Here is a 21,253-nt window from a genome sequence, read left to right on the forward strand (position 1 = left end):
GTGAGTTGATCTGCTCAACATACTGCTCATGAAGTGCTCTTTAGACTTGCCATCCATCTTGAGAGGACTCAAACCCACATTTGTTAGTTGTCTAATGAGCAGATAGTAATGCAAACATGCAAAGTAAAAATGAGGAAGTTAGGAGTAACAAGGAAAATCATACAGTACTTTGTCTTGTTAAAAGGTAACTGAACTGCACTGAACTTACTGCACAACTATCAAAACATCCAACTGTCTTGACAGTAGAACAGTACATCGCAATGAATATAAATTAGCTCACGAGCCAAACAGATGCATTTTTAGAAAGAACCTGGATTAAGGATAAAGTGGCAGGTAAATGGGTTTGATCAAAAAGAGCATTCTAAGCAACAGAAAGCATATGTTCCTTTTAACAGTGCAGAGTATGATTCAAGTGGTAAGAGCCAGATTAAAACAGTGCTATACATGGCCAGCAATCGATCTGTGATATTCGTTCATTGCAAATTCAGCTGAACAGTTCAAAGCATCACCTAAAATCCAAAGATTCATGCTTTCAGCATCACTTTATTCAACTTTTATAAGATATTTTTAAGTTTTCAGAAACATTGACATGTCTTGAAAAAACAGAATCCACTCTGCTCATCATTTGAGCATGTGCAAGTTACTTACTATACAGCATTACAAAATCTTTTTCATGGTGAGATTAGTCACCATTTTGTACAATGGGGCATTGCAAATAAGTCACTGAATTGGGTACACCCAAGTGAAAATGCATCTACACTATGCTCTTTGTTCCTAAAATCACCTTTACCTTGGAAGCGCTGAACACAGAACTGACTATATTCTGGCATGCCTCCACTGCACCATCTCCATTAAATTCCAAAGCAACAACAGGGCCTGCAAAAAGAAATAAAAATAAAATTACAGCAGTTCATTACTGTGGCTGCAAACAGTACAAATATAAAACACTCAGATGTGATGATCTCTTTTGTACTCAGTCATTTCATTGTCAATTGTATGTTTCTGTATTCAATGAGATTACTCCATTATATGAAACATAGAATCAGAATTTTAGACAAGAATGAGGCCATTCAACCCATCACTCCAGTGCCAATTCTTAGAGCTATCCATTTAATCCTATACCCCTGCCCGTTCCCCATAATCTGTTAAGTTTTTATTTTAGATACAGTACAACCAAAAGCAGAATTATGTTTCACAAAACAGCAGAAAAACTCAAGATTGTACAGAAATACATTTACTGCATAAAGAGCTATTCAAAGAGGAGAGTTCTCCCAGTGTCCTAGCCAACAATTAGTCCTCAATCAACACTTCAAAAAAAAAGAGCGACTACACTTCAGTGCTTTGAGGTGTCCTGAGGAAGTGAAAGGTGCTATATAAATCCAGAGCTTTCTTTAAAATGTATTTTTGAAGATTGCAGTACATCCTTGGCAATTAGTCCTTTCCAGTTTATATAGTGAAGTAATAGATAGCAATCATACTCTTCCTGTTTCAGTCTACATCTTATACAACACTAATAAAAATATGCAATCTTTGATTAGCAAGTCAACTATAGTCTTGGTTGGATATTGAAGCAAGACAACCAAAGTCTTGTTATCTGGTTTGTTAGCAGTCATCTAACTACAAGCTAACACCTTGCAAATTACACTGCCCTTACAGCTGAGATTGCTGAGTTAACAATTGGAACACACTTTTCCACATAGTGCTATAAACTAACAACTTTTGGACCACTTGAATCATACTTAGACTTCAAATATTCTTTCTTCTACAAGACTCAACTCTGCAATCTAAGATAAAGCTCACCTTTCTACTTCCTTATCTTGGCGAGATTACTGCATTGCTTCAGGCAATCTGACATAACAATCACTTCTTGCCAATGTTTCCACTAAAGCTATAAAAAAACTTGGTCCTAATAACTATTACGGGAGCATTCTTCATTTGGAAATTAACACTAACATGTTATGGTCAATGAAAACATCTTCAAAATAATGAATTTAAGGACCTACCAAATGAAGGTGGTAGCATAATACAGCTGGTACGCATGACACAAGATTTGAATCCTGAAGGTATCTTGTGACGCATTGATAGTTACAAAAGAGATCACATTTGGCATTCTTGCAGACCATGAGACAGAATTTTTTTTTTGGGGGGGGTGGAAAAGATGATGGGGGGGGGGGGGGGGGGAGAGAAGAGGAGGAATAGGATTGCACGGATGCAGAAGATGTAGGAAGCTTATTCTGATGAATATTATTCCTCCCTCCCCAAACATATAACTTTACCTTGCTGAAGCAGTGGAATGAAATCTTCTGCTTTCTCTTTGAATACTCTGTTGGCATCATCTGTTTGCATTGAAATTTCTTTTGTTTGTACAAGAGCAAAATCCTTTGTAGCCATCTTTTAAAAACAAGATAAAGTTAGTTTTACCACCGGAAGCTTTCAATACTGAATTAGAGATGGGACACAAAGTTTTATTTGAATCTAGCAGAAAATTAAAAGCTGGAAAGAATGGATGAACCTGCTGCAATATTCCAACTGAGGCACCTCACCACTTGCACCTTTAAAAAGAAGTTTCTTTAAGGAGCTAAACACATGTATAACATAGAATTAGTGATTCCACCAGTAACTCTACAATGCTGATAATAAAGTTAAAAATCTACAACACATTGCAACCCACTTGCTATCGATCAGAGTTTTCCCAGACAGATTACATCATGGATCCAACCAGGGAACAGGCTATTTTAGATCTCGTCTTGTGTAATGAGACAGGGTTAATTAGTAATCTCATAGTTAGGGATCCTCTGGGGAAGAGTGGTCATAATATGATAGACTTTCACATTGAGTTTGAGTGTGACACACAAGTCTGAAATTAGATGCTTAAGTTTTTAAGACAAGCCAATTACATAGGTATGAGGAGCGAGTTGGCTAAGGTAGATTGGGAAATTACATTAAAAAGGTATGATGGTAGATAAGCAATGGCAAACATTTAAAGAAATATTTCAATATTCTCAACAAATATACATTCCATTGAGAAATAAAAACTCCATGGGAAAAGCGATCCATCCATAGCTAACTAAGGATGGTAATAGATTAGAAGAGGCTTATAATGTTGCCAAGAGTAGTAAGCCTGAGATTGGGAGAGTTTTAGAAATCAGCAAAGGATAACCAAAATATTGATAGAGGGAGAAAACAGAATGAAAATAAAAACAAGAAATATAAGAACAGCTTGTAAGAGCTTTTACAAGTATGTAAAAAGGAAGAGAGTAGCGAAAGTAAACATGGGTCCCTTAGAGGCTAACACAGGAGAAATTATAATGGGGAATAAGGAAATGGCAGAGACATTAAACAAATATTTTGTATCTGTCTTCACTGTAGAAGACAAAAAACATACTAGGAATAGTGTGGAACTAAGGGTCCAATGAGAATGAGGAACTTAAAGTAAGTAATATTAGTAAAGAAAAAGTACTGAAGAAATTAATGGGTCTTAAAAGTAGACAAATCCCATGGACCTGATGGTCTACATCCTAGGATTCTAGAAGAGGTGACTGCAGAGATAGTGGATGCATTGGTTGTGATCTTCCAAAATTCCCTAGATTCTAATGAATTGCAAGGTAGCAAATGTAACATTGCTTTCAAGAAAGGAGGGAGAGAGAAAACAGGGAACCACAGGCCAGTTAGGAAAATGTTGGAATCCATTACTAAGGAAGTGATAACGGGGCACTTAGAAAATCCTAATACGATTAGGCAGAGTCAACATGGTTTTATGAAAGAGAAATCATGTTTGACAAATCTATTAAGAGTTTTTTGAAGATGTAACGAGCAGGGTAGATAAAGGGGAACCAATGAATGTAGTATATTTGGATTTTCAAAAGGCATTCGATAAGGTGCCACATAAAAGGTTGTTACACAAGATAAGGTCTCATGGAGTTACGGGTAATATATTAGCATGGATAGAGGATTGGTTAATGGACAGAAAACAGTAGGAATAAACGGGTCATTTTCAGGTTGGCAGGCTGTAACTAGTGGGGTGCCGCAAGGATCAGTGCTTGGGTCTCAGCTATTCACAATCTATATTAATAACTTAGATGAAGGGACAGAGTGTAATGTATCCAAGTTTGCTAATGATACAAAGCTAAGTGGGAAAGTAAGCTGTGAGGAGGACACCGAGTCTGCAAAGGGATATAGAAAGGTTATGTGAGTGGGCAAGAAGGTGGCAGATGGAAATATGAGTTATTCACTTAGGTAGGAAGAATAGAAAAACAGACTTTTTAAAAAAATGGTGAGAAACTATCAAACATGGGTGTTGAGATTTGGGTGTCCTTGTACACCAAACAGTTAACATGCAGGTACAGTAAGCAATTAGGAAAGCAAATGGTATGTTGGCCTTTATTGCAAGGAAATTGGAGTACAAGAGTAAGGAAGTCTTACTACAATTGTGCAGGGCTTTGGTGAGACCACACCTGGAGTACTGTGTACAGTTTTGGTCTCCTTACCTAAGGAAGGGTATACTTGCCTTAGAGGTGATGGAACGAAGGTTCACTAGATTCATTCCTGGGAGAGAGCTGCCCCACAAGGAGAGATCGAGTAAAATAGGTCTATATTCTCAGACGTTTAGAAGACTGAGAGGGCTTGACAGGGTAGATGCGAGGCTGTTTCCCCTGGCTGGAGAGTCTCGAACTGGAGGGGGGGGGGGGGGGGCGGCGCGCATAGTGTCAGGATAAGGGGTCAGCCATTTAAGACTGAGATGAGTAGAAATTTCTTCACTCAGAGGGTTGTGAATCTTTGGAATGCTCTACCTCAGAGGGCTGTGGACGCTCAGTCATTGAGTATGTTCAAGGCTGAGATAGAGAGATTTTTGGACTCTAGGGGAAAATCAAGGGATATGGGGATCTAGTGGAAAAGTGGAATTGAGGTCAAAGATTAGCCATGATCTTACTGAATGGCAGAGCAGGCTCAAGGGGCTGTATGGCCTACTCCTGCTCCTATTTCTTATGTTCTTACTGGATACTGAATCCAAGCAACTTACCTGATCAGAAGGTTGGGGGTGGGGGGGTGGGGGGAGGATATAGGCTCAGTTGGTTTAAAATTTAAAAAGGACCCGTGTTAACTAAAAGGATAAGGGCACTTGAAGTAACTGGACAGCAACTTAAACATAAGTGAATACTAATGACATTAGGAAGAAACTTGCTTGGAAGTATTACTGAATCTGACCACATGAGGGTGCTGATTTGTGAGTGCATTCAGTAAACCAGCATACTTCAATAATTGTGTGCGCATTGTCAGGCCCAGAAACTCCCTCCAGATTAGTTTCCCCAAAGTCATCAGCATTCACTTAATAGAAAATTCTTTGAAAATATCCCACAAAATTTTAGCATCACTGAGTTAATAACCCTCAAAATAATTTGTATCCGAATGTAAAGCAGAAATAACATTTCAAGTACCTTTTAGGACTCAAAATTCTGTTATCAGTCACTGATCGGAGACGGATATGATCATTGAGACCAAGACCGAAAATCACAGGACATGTCATGTTTATAGCCAGCATTATAATTGTTTGTTTTGAAAATGAAACTGAATTATCCTCAAACAATTTAATTGCTTCCTCAAAAGAATTTCAGTATCTGCCATTTCAGAATCCATGCTGAATTCCTTGTGGTCGCTATGCTCTTTAGTTCAGCACCGATAACATTCCACAAATTATGAAGCATATTCCCTGCTGTCAATGTTGGACCAACATGTCCAAATATCAGGATATTTGCACTCCAATTCTGTATTTATGCTTAGTGATGCCCACAATTCAGACATTTCAATGACTGGATCTGAATTTTCCAAGAAAAACTCACTTAACCATCTGTATTTCAGAATTTTCAGAAAAGTACAAGACACTCAAACCATTTATGGGAGTAATGAGTATCAGTAACCAAGAACATCTGAGGCAAAACCCTAAACTTATAACTGACAACACCCAGCTTTATCTCTTAAATTATCCTCTATTCTAAGATCATTTGTTTTGTCAGACTACTTCCTTGCTATCAAGTCGCAAATGAGACATGAAATTCTCCAATTGAGCATTGAGAAAACTGAATCCATCATATTCAGCTCCTGCCGAAAGCTTCATAGATTCGCACCAACTCAATTCAGCTGATTCACCCCATATCTTCGGAAATCTCAATCTAAATGCATCCACCCTGCCTTGCAACCTCTCCCAAAAGGCTCTATTTTTGACTATGCTATCTGTCATCTCTCCTAACTCCTCTTCCACCATTCTCTCCTACATGAAGCAACTTGGGACATTTTATATTGGAGACATTATATAAATACAAGTTGCTCTTTGCTCTGAATAACATCTAAAAAAGGCAAAAAAGCATTACTCATCTAAGTTTAAAGCATTCACATTCCCCCATCCAAATCTAGGTTCACTTCCCATTGCTAGGATGAGCATTTAAGGAAAAAAACAGAAAATTTAGTGATAACTTCAATGATCTTGTATTAAGTCCTTTTACATACACATGGAAACCACCACTTCAGAAAGAATTTGAGCTTACAAAAGTGTGGTAGAAGAGGAAGTAACAAAAGATCACTTTTCCTCCCTCCACTATCTAATTTATGCTGTTAGCTTGTGGATGTAACATCTTTCCGTACAGCACTCTGTTCCAGCCCCAACACAAACACATCATGTGGTATTTCTGTAGCGCTAGATCAGTGAAAAATGGAAAGTTTTTTTTAGAAAAACAATAAGAAACTGTGAAGCACAGTATTGTACATTACAACTACATAACTTGATAAAAGATGTGTGAATATCCGGTCAGATCAATTCCGTTTTTGGGATTGTGGAAGTGCAAGATTTCAGCAGGAAGTCAAGCTGCTCCAGGTGTTCACAGATGCCACTCTTAACTTCTTGCTGGAACATAACAGGCGTAGACTAAGCAACTCTCCCTCTCTGTGGGAAAGTGGCTGGCCTTCACGGTGAGACTTTAAATTCAGAGCTTGCAAGATCACAGCTACGACATCCTGCTGCAGTTTAAGTTAGTATATACGGCACAATAAATTGAACTAAAAACTCAATCGTCCAATTGACCATTTTGAAGTACATTGTTGGGGTGTTTTTCTCTTCTCATTTCTTGCCAGTTTACTTGGTCCTGAAGGCTCTTTGCTAGGGGCTCCGGTGGTTTAGGTCACCCTCCAGTACCTCACTCAAGTGACCGTTATTCACATGCAGGCTTCGGTCATCAGTGAGCCCAATCCTGTATACACACACATGCGCATGCAGGGGTCATTAAATTGCCATCAGGACCAAGGAAGCTGGCCCAGTCCCCCCCACTACCTAGGGATATTAAATCAATTATAACACTCTCACCACCATGCCAATTGAGATTAGCTGACAGACCAGGGATCAAGCCTGGGACCTTTCTTGTCTACATGAATCAGCTACTCACAGGATATACTATGTTAGAAAAAAAAACTATAGATCTTGGTAAAAATGTTATTCTACCTCAATATTTTAAGCTGAAAGACAGGTCATGGATTAGATGTTAAAGTATCAAAAAAAGGATTCAGTTAATTTCAGAGAGGATGTCTGCACCTTCCCCACAGTGTGGGGACAGGGCTTTTTGAATAAAAGGACTCAGTCTAGCCACAAGAGACTGGTTAATAACCAAGCCTATACACTTGGTCACAGAATTTCTGGGGCAAGGCCCAAAAATAACAAATTAATCACAAAACCTACAACTGTAATTTATTGTTCGACAGAATATTTTCTTTTTCACTTTGTCTTGTCGCACTGAAACTGCTACATTATGGTATCACATTACTAGTAGAAATCGTTACTTAAACTGAGCACTTCAAATTGAGCATTTGTATGATCTATCAACAATTACAAAGTGAACACCAAAGAATGGATTACTAGAATTAGAAACCAATAGCACCCAATTAACTGGTGGTTTCCTGGGGTTACCAGTCAATATTAATCTTGAAGCCTAAACTAGCTTCACAACTTAACCAGTTTGCATTTTAGTCCTCATTGTCTTCGATTTCTTACATGATAAATGTGTGTCATATTCGTGGGATATAAAATGTTATCAGACCAATAATAAAATCATATGTATAGTTTTCCAGATAACAGTGCCTAATGCAAGCTGGCAGCACCGTGTAAAAGTGAAGATAGCACAGCTTCAAGTTTTTGTGGTTCCTTTGGAAGCTCCATATTAGATTGTTCATGCATGTCATTCAAATCCATTTAAAAGAAATACAATACGTCGGGAAGTTCAATATTAATGTCTTTTTGTGCAATATGTACTGCCTGACCCACTCAGATGTTCTATAATTAATTAGGTCGCATTTCTGCAGGCTTCAAGGCAAGACCCTTACTGAGTGCCTCTCAAAATTACTGACTACTATAAAATCTGATGCACCTTCACAGGGCAGTAGGTCACATAGAAGTTCACAGCACAAGAAACCATTCAGCCCATTGTGTCTGTGTTGGCTCTTTGCTAAAGCAATTTAATACCAATCCCACAGCCTTGCTTTCTCTGTCGCCCCATAATACTATCACAATTTGTAATTTTTTTTTTAAAAAGGCTTTTAATCTACTTCTCCATTTTTTTTGCTATTCAACATCTTCAGTTCACCTAGCCTTCACACTTCTGTAAATGAGGCAAGATGCACATCACACTTAGACCAGCGCCAATTCTTCCCATAGCTTGCACCCCTGGAAGCACATTGAAGCATGACACGCTCATCATGAACACTGCAACATCACTGACCCAGGACCGCAATGTGGTTTTGAACAAGTCAAAAAACAGCAAAAGTAAACAAAAGATAACGACACTGAACGTAGCCGTAACAATTTTCTCACCTCATCGATTAACTTCCTGGCGTTGGCTGTGGTGTAATCTCCGGCAAAAAACACAACTAAACACAACTCTTCGCTGTTCTTTTGCCTCTGGCCCCGCGTGACTGGAACAATGCTCCTGTTCAACTCTGTGGAGACCCGAACAGATTTCAGCTCCTCCGAATCAGGAAGAGGAACGTAATCCTGCGGTGTCGCATCTTCGGGTAACAAGGTCCAGTTGTTCTCATCCGCAACAGGGGTGAAGTCATGCATATTACTCCAGTTGTTGTTGAAGATGCTCAAGCCTGCATCTTTGAACTGGTAACCCAGCTCAGGATAGTAATATTGGAAGCAACCGAACTTCATGCCCGTGGATGATTCGATGATGGGCTGCGTTGCACAGCAGAGGAAGACGTCCATTTTTTTGCAATCCCGTGTACGGAATTGCTGACAAGCCACGACGCATTTGCAGTCTTTACAGTCACGGAAAAACACACTGCCCTTGATAGGTCCCAGAAATATCCTGCAGTTGGTGCAGTCGTCAATGGTAATGGTGGCAGAGTTGTCAAAAATGTAAATGTTGCAGTTTTCACATTCTTGGATGACAAATTGCTCACCAGCAACTTTACCAGGCAATCGGCCCACCGTCTGATCCTTTAAGCCAACCAGCATATAGTCTTTAACATCAATCTATTGGAACAAAAACACAAAAAAAATTACTACTTTAAACGTGTATAAAAATTTCTGATCAAATATACTGAAGACAGAGCAATGAGTTGGTGTGGAGAGTTTTTGACCTATTAATGCACCGCTACCGTAATTTTTGAATCTCTTCTCTACGTTTCATCTGCTTAAGGGAAAGACTAGTCTCAGCTGGCCTGGGCAGTGGCTAGCGCAGGAAGGCCCCAAGGTTCCGACCCCGCACTGCATTAAATGAGCTGACCTCAACCGGGTGGTATAACTTGCATCAGCAACCCTGAGCAGGTGGAGGGAAAAAAAAATGGCCAAAGCTCCTGATTGCCATCAAGCAACCAGCTAGTGGTGTAAATGCGGATGTGAGAAAGGACAGAATCAAGATCGGTTGTGAAGATTCTCACGATAAAACAGCCTGTGACACTCGTTGTCTGTGTTCACACAAAGAATGACCATTTGGGTGAAATACTAGATGTCGTCCACAGACTCGTGCCCCAACAAGGAGTCAATGTGCTCACAAGATGGAAAGGGAGAAAATTATTAAAAGTTGGAGGAGTAAATAAGAGCTAAAATCTGATCAGGAAAGACCTAGATTCAATTCCAAGTTTGTGCTGAACTAACCGATTTCAGCTGGGCAGTAGCCTCAAAGCGGAAAGGGGAAGGGGGGGGGGGGGGGGAGAAATAGGAGTCAACACAAAGGTTACTGATCCCTTTCCTATCCAGTGACTCCCGATTTATGAGAGTGTATGAATTATATGGACATAGAAACAAAATCAGGCTTGTCTCCCACATCCTCCATGATCAACAAGCCTGCCAAAATTCACCAAGTAGGCTCACACCTGTACAATAACCACTAAGGCAAGGTGTCAGTGGGATGCCAGTGTCCATGGAACCTGAATTCAGTAAACGTCTGCGCTTTCCAGGGGAAGGTGAGATATAAGGAAGAACTTTGGAAAACAAGTGTAAAGTTCCTTGGTCGCAACGTCCCATTTAGTTCCCTCTGCGTGTTCCTCCCTTGCTCAACTCTTCCACTCCGCCAAATATTTTAGAAGTTCATACCCCTCAAATTTACCGACAATACACAATTATCCATGATGGTTTTTGTCGTGGGTGGGGTGACGAGAAGGCATATGATTCAGATGGACGACGAGCTGAAGTTGTACAATATGCCCACGCACATCACCATAGCATGGTCACTAGCTGATGCTATCACAACACTACTAAAATTATGGGTCTTGCATTCACAATTCATTCAAGTAGCATTGGGTGGTATTAAAATAGTCACACAAATACATTCTCTGCCACTGCTTTTTTTTTGTTGCACGTCAGCTTGGCTCAGTTGAGTCAGACGGCTGAGTTTCACACCCTACTCCCTAACTTGAAATCATAATCCAGGCTGACAGTTCACTTCAGTACTGAGGAACTGCTGTATGGTTAGAGGCACCATCTTTTGGTAGAGATATTAAACAGAGGCCCCAACTGTGTTAAGTTTGCTGTAAAAGATTCCGTGGCACGATTCAGAAAGAGCAGGGGAATTATTCCAGTGTCCTAGCCAACATTTACCCTTCAATACTTTGGGACGTTACAAAGATGTGAAAGGTGCTATATAAATGCAAGTTCTTTCTTAACAGTTCACACATAGGCCAGCAGTACTGTTTCTGCATTGCTGATCTGTTTAGGCTTGTTCCAACATTACAACTTTCCTAGCAATGTAAAACCAGCAGATTGAAGAAAGAAGTCTGTTTGATTAGCAAGTTAGTGATGTGTTCTATATGAAGGGAAGAAAAATGAACTAATTCCCATTACTCCACTCAAAGCAAACCTCATGTTTGCCAATTCTCTGTAGAGAATCAAATGCAGTGGTGAAATCCTATCCCAAGCTAAGAGGATGTGTGGCAGGAAGCAGCTAAGCCTTGCTTCCCTCCTCCTTACGCCTTTCAAGGTCAACGTTTTCACTTCCACTTCTCAAATGAAAACCATTTCAGCACACACGCTGCTGAGCTGTGTTAAGTGCAGCAGTTACAACAATGCCAGGAAACCCACCAGTTCTGACAATAGCTTACCACAACGCTCCAACAGCACAATGACATTTCAACAACTAGTTGCTTTCACATACAGTAATACCTATTCTTTTGTACAAACCAGGACTACATTGCTGGTATTGGTAATGTTACTTTCACCTTCAATTTATTTTTGTTAGTGGAGTTAGACCACTTCTGGAATACTGCATTTAGTTCTGGGCCAATCCTTCTTGTGGTGCATTGCCTTGGGAGGAGGTGCAGTGCAAATTCACCAGAATTCTCCAAAGTCCTTGAACGTGTGGTCGCCTCCCAAAACCGGGCCCATCTTGCAACTCCATGTTTGAATCCCTCCAATCAGGTTTCCGCCCCTGCCACAGTACTGAAATGGCTCTGATCAGAGTCACAAATTACATCCTATGTGACTGTGACCCTGGTAAACTATTCCTCATCTTTCTCGACCTGTCTGCAATCTTTGACACAGTTGACCACACCATCCTCCTCCAACGTCTCTTCTCCATTGTCCAGGTGGGTGGGACTGCGCTTGCCTGGTTCCATTCTTATCTATCCAGTCGTAGCCAGAGAATCACCTGCAATGGCTTCTTTTCCCGCTCCAGAACAGTTAGCTCTGGAGTCCCCCAAAGATCTATCCTTGGCCCCCTATTTCTCATCTACATGCTGCCCCCACGGCGACATCATCCAAAAGCACAAAGTCAGGTCAAGTAAGTTGACAACACCAAGCTCTCCTCACCACCACATTCCTCGACCCCTCCACTGTCTTTGATTTGTCACACTGCTTGTCCAACATCCAGTACTGGATATGCAAAAATTTCCTTCAACTAAACATTGGGAAGACCAAAGTCAGTGTCTTTGGTCCTCGCCACAAACTCCATCCCTCTCCCTGGCCATTGACTGAGGCTGAACCAGACTGTTCACAACCTTGGTGTACTATTTGAGTTGAGCTTCCAACCACATAGCCGCTCCATCACCAAGATCGCCTAATTCCACCTCTAACAAACATCGCCCGTCTCCTCCCCTGCCTCAGCTCATCTGCTGTTGAAACCCTCATCCATGCTTTTGTTACCTCTAGACTTGACTATCCCAATGCTCTCCTGACCGGCCTCCTATCTTCCAACCTCGTAAACGTGAGCTCATCCAAAACTCTTCTGCCTGTATCCTAACTTGCACCAAGTCCCGTTCTCCCATCACCTCGCTGCTCCCTGACCTACAATGGCTCCTGGTCCAGGAACGCCTCGATTTTGAAATTCTCATCCTGTGTTTTCAAATCCCTCCATGGCCTCGCCCCTCCCTATATCTATAACCTCCTCCAGCCCTACAACCCTCCGAGACCTCTGTGCTCCTCCAATTCTTGCCTCATGCGCATCCCCGATTTTAAATCGCTCCATCGTCGGTGGCCATGCCTTCGGCTGCCTAATCCCTAAGGTTCAGAATTCCCTCCTTAATCCTCTCTGTCTTTCTCCTCCCTGAAGATGCTTCTTAAAACCTACCTCTTTGACCAAGCTTTTGGTCACCTGTCCTAATATCTCTATGACTCGGTGTCAAATTTTATTTAGTAATGCGCCTGTGAAGTGCCTTGGGATGTTTTACTACGTTAAAGGCGCTATATAAATGCAAGTTGTTGATACCAGGGCTGAGAGTCAAGTTATGAGGACAGGTTACTTGGATAAGCCTTGTATTCCCTCGAGTATAGAAGATTAAAGGGTGGTCAAATTGAGGTGTTTAAGACGATTCAAGAATTTGATAGAAAGAAACTATTTCCTCTGGAGGGGGTGTCCAGAACAAGGGGGCATAACCTTAAAATTAGAGCAAGACTGTTCAGGGGTGATGTCAGAAACCACTTCTTCACACAAAGGGAAGTGGAAATCTGGAACACTCTTCCCCAAAAAGCTGTTGAGGCTGGGGACCAATTGAAAATTCAAAACTGAGAGATCGATTTTTGTTAGGTGAGGTTATTAAGGAACATGGAATAAAGGCGGGTAAATGGAGTTGAGGTACAGATCAGCTATGTTCTAATTGAATGGTGGAACAAGCTTGAGGGGCTGAATGGCCTAGTCCTGTCCCTATGTGTAAGCAGATATGAAATTTAGATCTCACTGAAAAACTTGACTTCAATATCCAAATATTGGCTGAGGCCACCAACCACAACTTAAACATTCAACAAAATTTTAAGGAACAAAATATGTGGTAAATGAGTTATAAGAGGCACAGAAAAATGTGTAAAAATTGTTCCCAATGTACCCATAATGTCCAAATGCAGGAAATTATCCTTTAAGTGTTTGGCAAGCCCCTCGGGGTGTGAAGTTTAGCCGTACACACAAAGCATAAAAACTTTTAGTTCGACTAAAAAGGTTCAGCTTAGCTTTTAGAGTGACGGCTTAACGCGTAAAGTTGTGCTACCCGCGTGAGACTGGCATCGGTGAAAGGATCCACTAATCTAACTCCCACAAGTGGATCTCGTGTCCAAATAGTTTGTCCATCTTCTGAGTGGGGGCATGGAATAGAGATATTCATGCTACAGGCAACACAGCATCTGCAGGTCAGCAAGCAACACGGTCAGACTCTGCTTTGGTGTCCCGTGCTCCATTGACTACACTAGTTCTTGTTTGCGTAATCAGTGAATTGGATACCAGAAATTTTCTTCAAAGGTCATCTGCTTATGTGTATTTCTTTGTTATCTCAAACTCAGCTACAATTTTCCCAAAGAACATCTGTTTCACAACCCTTCTCTATACAATTAAGATGTGGAGATGCCGGTGATGGACTGGGGTTGACAATTGTAAACAATTTTACAACACCAAGTTATAGTCCAGCAATTTTATTTTAAATTCACAAGCTTTCGGAGGCTTCCCCCTTCGTCAGGTGAACGATGTGAAATGAAGTCCTCGAAATGAAATCGCATTTATAATTCACAGAACAATGCTTGGTGAGTACAGACAGTTTTTTCAACTGCCCGTTGCCAAGGCAATCAGTGTGCAGACAGACAGGTGTTACCTGCCAGGTCTCACAGAATATACAAATCACCAAAAAAAAGATAGAGAGGTAGAAACATAGAAAAGACAGCAACTGACCTGTTATATTAAAAACAGATAACATTTGTTCGCTGGTGGGGTAACGTGTAGCGTGATAGCCAAGTTCCGCACCCATGAGGACGGCCTCAACCGGGATCTTGGGTTCATGTCACGCTACACGTTACCCCACCAGCGAACAAATGTTATCTGTTTTTAATATAACGGGTCAGTTGCTGTCTTTTCTATGTATCTCTTTTTTTTTGTTTGTTGTTTTTTTTTGGTGATTTGTATATTCTGAGAGACCTGGCAGGTAACACCTGTCTGTCTGCACACTGATTGCCTTGGCAACGGGCAGTTGAAAAAACTGTCTGTACTCACCAAGCATTGTTCTGTGAATTATAAATGCGATTTCATTTCGAGGACTTCATTTCACATCGTTCACCTGACGAAGGGGGAAGCCTCCGAAAGCTTGTGAATTTAAAATAAAATTGCTGGACTATAACTTGGTGTTGTAAAATTGTTTACAACTATACAATTAAGACATCTAAACTAGGAAATTACATTTACACAGGCACAATCTAATTAAGAAACCTGGTACCAACCACAATTAAGGCATATCGAGCTATGTAGTTAGCTCTCAAGCATAACCTAATTACAAATGCGGGTGCCTGCAGTCATCGGACAGGTCACCTTCAGTTCAAATATCCAGTAGCTTTCCAACTTGGGCAGGAGTGGGTTTTTAAAAATTTATTCTCAGGACACTGGCATCGCCAGCATTTATTACCCATCCTTAGTCGCCCTTGAGACAGTGGTGGTGAGCCACATTATAACAGTATAAGAGTATACTTGTCCAGTTAACAAAATCTCACCTGCTTACAGGCCATAAGTCTGACACGCAGCATCATAGCTCACGTATGAATTAACTTGAGTGAGGTGCTGAAGGCAAACAAATTGCCCATACAACTGTATCCCAGCAAGGAGTTAAAGGTGAGGGGTTAGGGAGAAAGAACTTTTGTGCCAACCTTTGCAACTTGGCTGCTGTATTTTTAAAAAATAATTAATTCCCAGGCATGATACAGCCCCAAGCACAGTAAAATGTTTCAGCACTTCACCCCAACACTCTGGAGAGGTGGGGTGGGAAGGAAGACAGAGTCACCGAGACCACACTCCAGTAACAACCAATCTCTAGTCACATCTTTATTCTGATAGTCAGATAAAAAAAACGATAGCCGAAGCAGCACTGTTACTGCATACATTAGGGGTACAATAAGAGTGTAAAGATAAATTAGCACAAAACATTAGTCAGGCCAGTTAGAGTACTGTGTGCAGTTTTGGGCAACCCATTATAGAAAGGAGATTCAAGTCAGAGCGTATAGCACAGATTCACCAGGATGATGCCTGGGATGGGAAACTATAGTTACAAAGAGACTTGAGATACTAGGAGTATTTCCATTGGAACAGAGAAGGCTAAGAGGAGATTTAATGTAAGTGTTTTGTTTTAAGTAATGAAAGGTTTTGATCGAGTGAATAGGGAAAGACCGTTTCCTCTGGTTGCAGAGTCAGTGATGAGTCTTCAATGAGGAAAGAGATTGGTAAAAAAAAAAATCTATGTAGCACATAGCGTGGAATGCTTCACCCCATGGAGTGGCTGAAGCAGAATACATTGGATGTGTTAAGGGAAAATTGGATAAACATTTGAAGCAGAGGCTGATACAGGGCTACAGGGAGGAAGCGGGGCAGTGGGATTACTCTGGCATAGAACCAGTACAAACACCAGTTATGATCCTAATTTTAGTTTACTTTTATACTCAATGGAATTCTCATGATTCCTTATTGCTTTTAAACTATAACTTTGCAAAAATTACATTTATACTTAATAACCTGTGCATTTTAAATTATGCACTTATCATCCAAAAGCATAAATCATGATCATGATTATTTGAGATTAATAACTAATAGGCCCATATTTAAAAAGAGGGATGGAATGGACCAAGTGATGAAATTCAGGGCATGACTGAACCTGGGAGAGAAGGAAAGGAGAACAAACCAGTCAGGGGCTGGAGGGGGACATGACATTCAGGAATGGTTAACTTCGGGGGCAGGGGGAACAAAGATGTTTACCAGAAAGTGCCAGAAGCAGGGCATATATAGGAAGAGAATGAATTGAGTGGGGTCTGAGCAGGTCAGGGTTGAAGCAATGAGAAGGAGCCAATGACAAAAACAGCTTGCATTTATAAAGTACTTCTAATGTAGAAAAACATCAAGGCACTTCATAGAGGCATATGGTAAAAAAAAAAGACACCCAAAGGATTAGGAGGGAAGAACAAAAGCTTGGTTAAAAAGGTGTGCATAAAGGGGCTCGGGAAGTAGAGAGGTTGATGGTGCAGAATTCGTTTTGTTGGAATAAAATTGGGAAGAAAATTCAAACATATTGAATTCAAAACTTATTTTGCATAAACCAGGATTACACCACTAATGACACCTCATGATAGTCCCCATACTTGAATTTCCTTGACTCTATACTTGTTGCACTAAGGGGACATTTACAAATTGGACAGCAAAGCAATTTTCCACTATTAGGCACCCAGTTTTATACTGCAAGTCCCCCACTAGCAGCTGGGTTGAGAATTGCTGAACATTTCACTTAAAACCTATTCAATCAGCAATGAGAGAAATGGTCCTTAGTGGCTTGGATTGCATTCAAATTCAGGTCCCAGAGCTAGATGAAGAGACAGTGTGCTAACTGACCGCACTGTACAGTACTTCCATCATTTATTACATTAAATAAGGTAAAAGGAAAAAAACAAATTTCAGACAGTATATTTGGTGTGGGAAATGTAAACGTTATGCTAATGCAGTTGGGTTTAATGTTCAGATGGTTAAAACATTCAATTGGGACCTAATGGAGGAAGCTTCACCATGCAGCTGGTTGTGCTAAATGCGACCTCAGTGTGCTTGATGCAGACAATGAATGCCCAAAATAGGAAAAGTGTTAACATCCTTTCCATTGAATACAAGAAACAACCCCCACCATCACAGAAGCCAGTCTTCAGCCAATTCGATTCACTTCACGTGATATCAAGAAACGGTTGAGCGCGCTGGATACAGCAAAAACTATGGGCCCCGACAACATCCCAGCTGTAGTGCTGAAGACTTGTGCTCCAGAACTAGCTGCGCCTCTAGCCAAGTTGTTCCAGTACAGCTACAACACTGGCATCTACCCGACAATGTGGAAAATTGCCCAGGTATGTCCTGTCCACAAAAAGCAGGACAAATCCAATCCGGCCAATTACTGCCCCATCAGTCTACTCTCAATCATCAGCAAAGTGATGAAGGTGTCGTCAACAGTGCTATCAAGCGGCACTTACTTACCAATAACCTGCTCACCGATGCTCAGTTTGGGTGCCGCCAGGACCACTCGGCTCCAGACCTCATTACAGCCTTGGTCCAAACATGGACAAAAGAGCTGAATTCCAGAGGTGAGGTGACAGTGACTGCCCTTGACATCAAGGCAGCATTTGACCGAGTGTGGCACCAAGGAGCCCTAATAAAATTGAAGTCAATGGGAATCGGGGGAAAACTCTCCACTGGCTGGAGTCATACCTAGCACAAAGGAAGATGGTAGTGGTTATTGGAGGCCAATCATCTCAGCCCCAGGGCTTTGCTGCAGGAGTTCCTCAGGGCAGTGTCCTAGGCCCAACCATCTTCAGCTGCTTCATCAATGACCTTCCCTCCATCATAAGGTCAGAAATGGGGATGTTCGCTGACGATTGCACAGTGTTCAGTTCCATTCGCAACCCCTCAAATAATGAAGCAGTCCGAGCCCGCATGCAGCAAGACCTGGACAACAACCAGGGTTGGGCTCATAAGTGGCAAGTAACATTTGCGCCGGACAAGTGCCAGGCAATGACCATCTCCAACAAGAGAGAGTCTAACCACCTCCCCTTGACAGTCAATGGCATTACCAACACCGAATCCCCCACCATCAACATCCTGTGGGTCACCATTGACCAGAAACTTAACTGGACCAGCCATATAAATACTGTGGCTACGAGAGCAGGTCAGAGGCTGGGTATTCTGCAGCGATTGACTCACCTCCTGACTCCCCAAAGCCTTTCCACCATCTACAAGGCACAAGTCAGGAGTTTGATGGAATACTCTCCACTTGCCTGGATGAGCGCAGCTCCAACAACACTCAAGAAGCTCGACACCATCCAGGACAAAGCAGCCCGCTTGATTGGCACCCCTTCCACTACCCTAAACCTTCACTCCCTTCACCACCGGCACACTGTGGCTGCAGTGTGTACCATCCACAGGATGCACTGCAGCAACTCGTCAAGGCTTCTTCAACAGCACCTCCCAAACCCGCGACCTCTATCACCTAGAAGGACAAGAGCAGCAGGCACATGGGAACACCACCACCTGCACGTTCCCCTCCAAGTCATACACTATCCCGACTTGGAAATATATCGCCGTTCCTTCATCGTCACTGGGTCAAAATCCTGGAACTCCCTTCCTAACAGCACTGTGGGAGAACCTTCACCACACGGACTGCAGCGGTTCAAGAAGGCGGCTCACCACCACCTTCTCAAGGGCAATTAGGGATGGGCAATAAATGCCGGCCTCGCCAGCGACGCCCACATCCCATGAACGAATAAAAAAAAGGTATGATCTTGCCTCAAACTGTAGCCCAGACGTGCATGTGCTTTTGACAGGAGTAGTTGAGTTTAATTATACTAGGTGTTCAAACCAAGAAATAACACCTTAGAAATAGAATTTTTACAGAATATTTCTATTCCATATATGGATAAACCAAAACATGCCTAAACTCATCAACCCTTGAACTACATGCTGGACAAAGATTCCACATTGTGAAGGGAACTTTTGTTCAATCACACTGCTACCAGTGAACAGGATACACAAATTGACTAACAGTGACCACAATCACATCTTCTGTCATGTTAATATATCCCTGTCACTAATCCACAATAGGCTCTCACTTTTATTCCAATATTTAGATATATGCATAAAGTTTAGTTTCTCCCCAAACTTTAAACCGAAAATTAGAAAAATCAAAGAGTGGTTTTTTGACTTGCATCTTTTATTTCCACTAATAAAACAGAGTTAAACACATGCTGGGAGTGCTCTGTACTCATTTGCACTGGGTTTTTTGTTATTGCTGAGCAAGACAATTGCTCCTGTGTTCTCCACAATCCATCAGCAGTTATTGAAATGTAATACTCTTTACATAAATTAGGTATTTTTCTGTGATTAGGAGTACAAGTTTACTTCGTGGCAAAAATGTGACAGTTTTTGTAAATACATGAAATCTATTCGCAATGTTTGTTCAAACTCAGGTTTTTTAAGGTAGCCATAGTCACAGTATCATGCAAAGACTGGAACTGATCACAGTAACCCACATTTGCCATAAGAGGTTTCTCATGTGGTTTCATTACCCAAGAATCACGAGCTCAAGATATTGCTCAGCTTGTCTAATTAGTACCTTTAAGGCAGACTCCTGAGAGCCTTCACATGCAAGGTCAAGTGGGAACCATTAGCACAATTTTTGGGGCCATCAGTAGAAAGGTGACCTAAAACTAGATTCACTAATACTTTACGAAACAGGTGGAACCAAGGTCATTGCACGGGGCATCAAAGTTGGAAACAAAAAAAATAGCAGAGAAGACTAAGGAAATCAAGTAGTAACGATGAGTTGATGCCAAGGTTGGAAGGAAAGGCTAAGGGAGGTGAACTGTACCATAATTGTGAGGTCCCAGGAAAGAGTGCAAGAGCTCAGTCTTGGAAATAAGATTTAAAAAAAAACAAACATGGCACACTTAGTTGCTTTGAACTTGCACAGAAGTATAAGCAAACCTCGAGCAATATATAACCCAGTTCACTTTTACAAAAAGCCTTGGGTGAGGCACAGCAAGCTAGGGTTGCGAAATACATATCTTTAATGCAAAGTAATTACATATTGCAGCCACCAAATTTCTTTCTCAACTAATTCTACAAGGAGATATTGCAAGCAAAATTCTCTGTACACTGCCATTTTGAAGAAATCAAATTTATATCTTGCAATAAAATTATTGCTGAGCTTACACTTTCTGAATCAACAACTGTTTGCAGTTGTCAATAGAATAACATTGAAGACATTTATTTACCCATAAGCCGTTCAGTAGTCAAAAGTGGGATTCATCGGCAGAGATTCAATGCGTCGCAGTGGAAAACTTAATGCTTTTGAGCAGTTAAGCAAGGTATTTATTGTAAGCAATATATTTAACTACAAACAAGCGACTAAAATAATTACTTAACCATCAGAGCCCCATTCCAAAGGCCTTTCCTTTTAACATTAAGGAGATTAATATCTTAACCTGGTTTCTGCAACGCGCAGCCAAGGCTAAGAAACTGCATGACATGAGCCAATATTGAGCAAGCTGGTCAGGCAACAAGCTAATTGGTGTGGTGGAAAGATCCGATCATTGTCCGAAATAATCATTGGCACTTGGGAGTTAGAAAGGGATCAATATTTTCTAATGACAATAGTGATAGTGATGTGGAGGTGAACATCACATTTATGGAGAAGGTTCAGCCTCTTTCCCTGGTTTACACTTGTTTTGGAATTGTGCAGAATTACAAAGATCTAAAATTCAAGCTATTAAATATGATAAACAAAACATCACAATACT

General features: G+C 41.2%; 1 protein-coding gene across 1 annotated transcript in view; it reads right to left on the reverse strand.

Annotated features, from left to right (window-relative positions):
* rp2 (RP2 activator of ARL3 GTPase) overlaps nt 1-21,253 on the reverse strand; it is a 28,328-nt gene that overhangs the window by 4,821 nt on the left and 2,254 nt on the right. The window contains exons 2-4 of the mRNA XM_067985762.1: nt 8,849-9,514; nt 2,277-2,391; nt 791-876 (exon numbers count right to left, since the gene is read on the reverse strand). Of these exons, the coding sequence (XP_067841863.1) occupies nt 791-876; nt 2,277-2,391; nt 8,849-9,514 (867 nt within the window). The remainder of the gene's footprint in view (nt 1-790; nt 877-2,276; nt 2,392-8,848; nt 9,515-21,253) is intronic.

The sequence above is a fragment of the Heptranchias perlo genome, chromosome 6 (genome assembly GCF_035084215.1).
Source record: "Heptranchias perlo isolate sHepPer1 chromosome 6, sHepPer1.hap1, whole genome shotgun sequence".
Taxonomy (NCBI): domain Eukaryota; kingdom Metazoa; phylum Chordata; class Chondrichthyes; order Hexanchiformes; family Hexanchidae; genus Heptranchias; species Heptranchias perlo.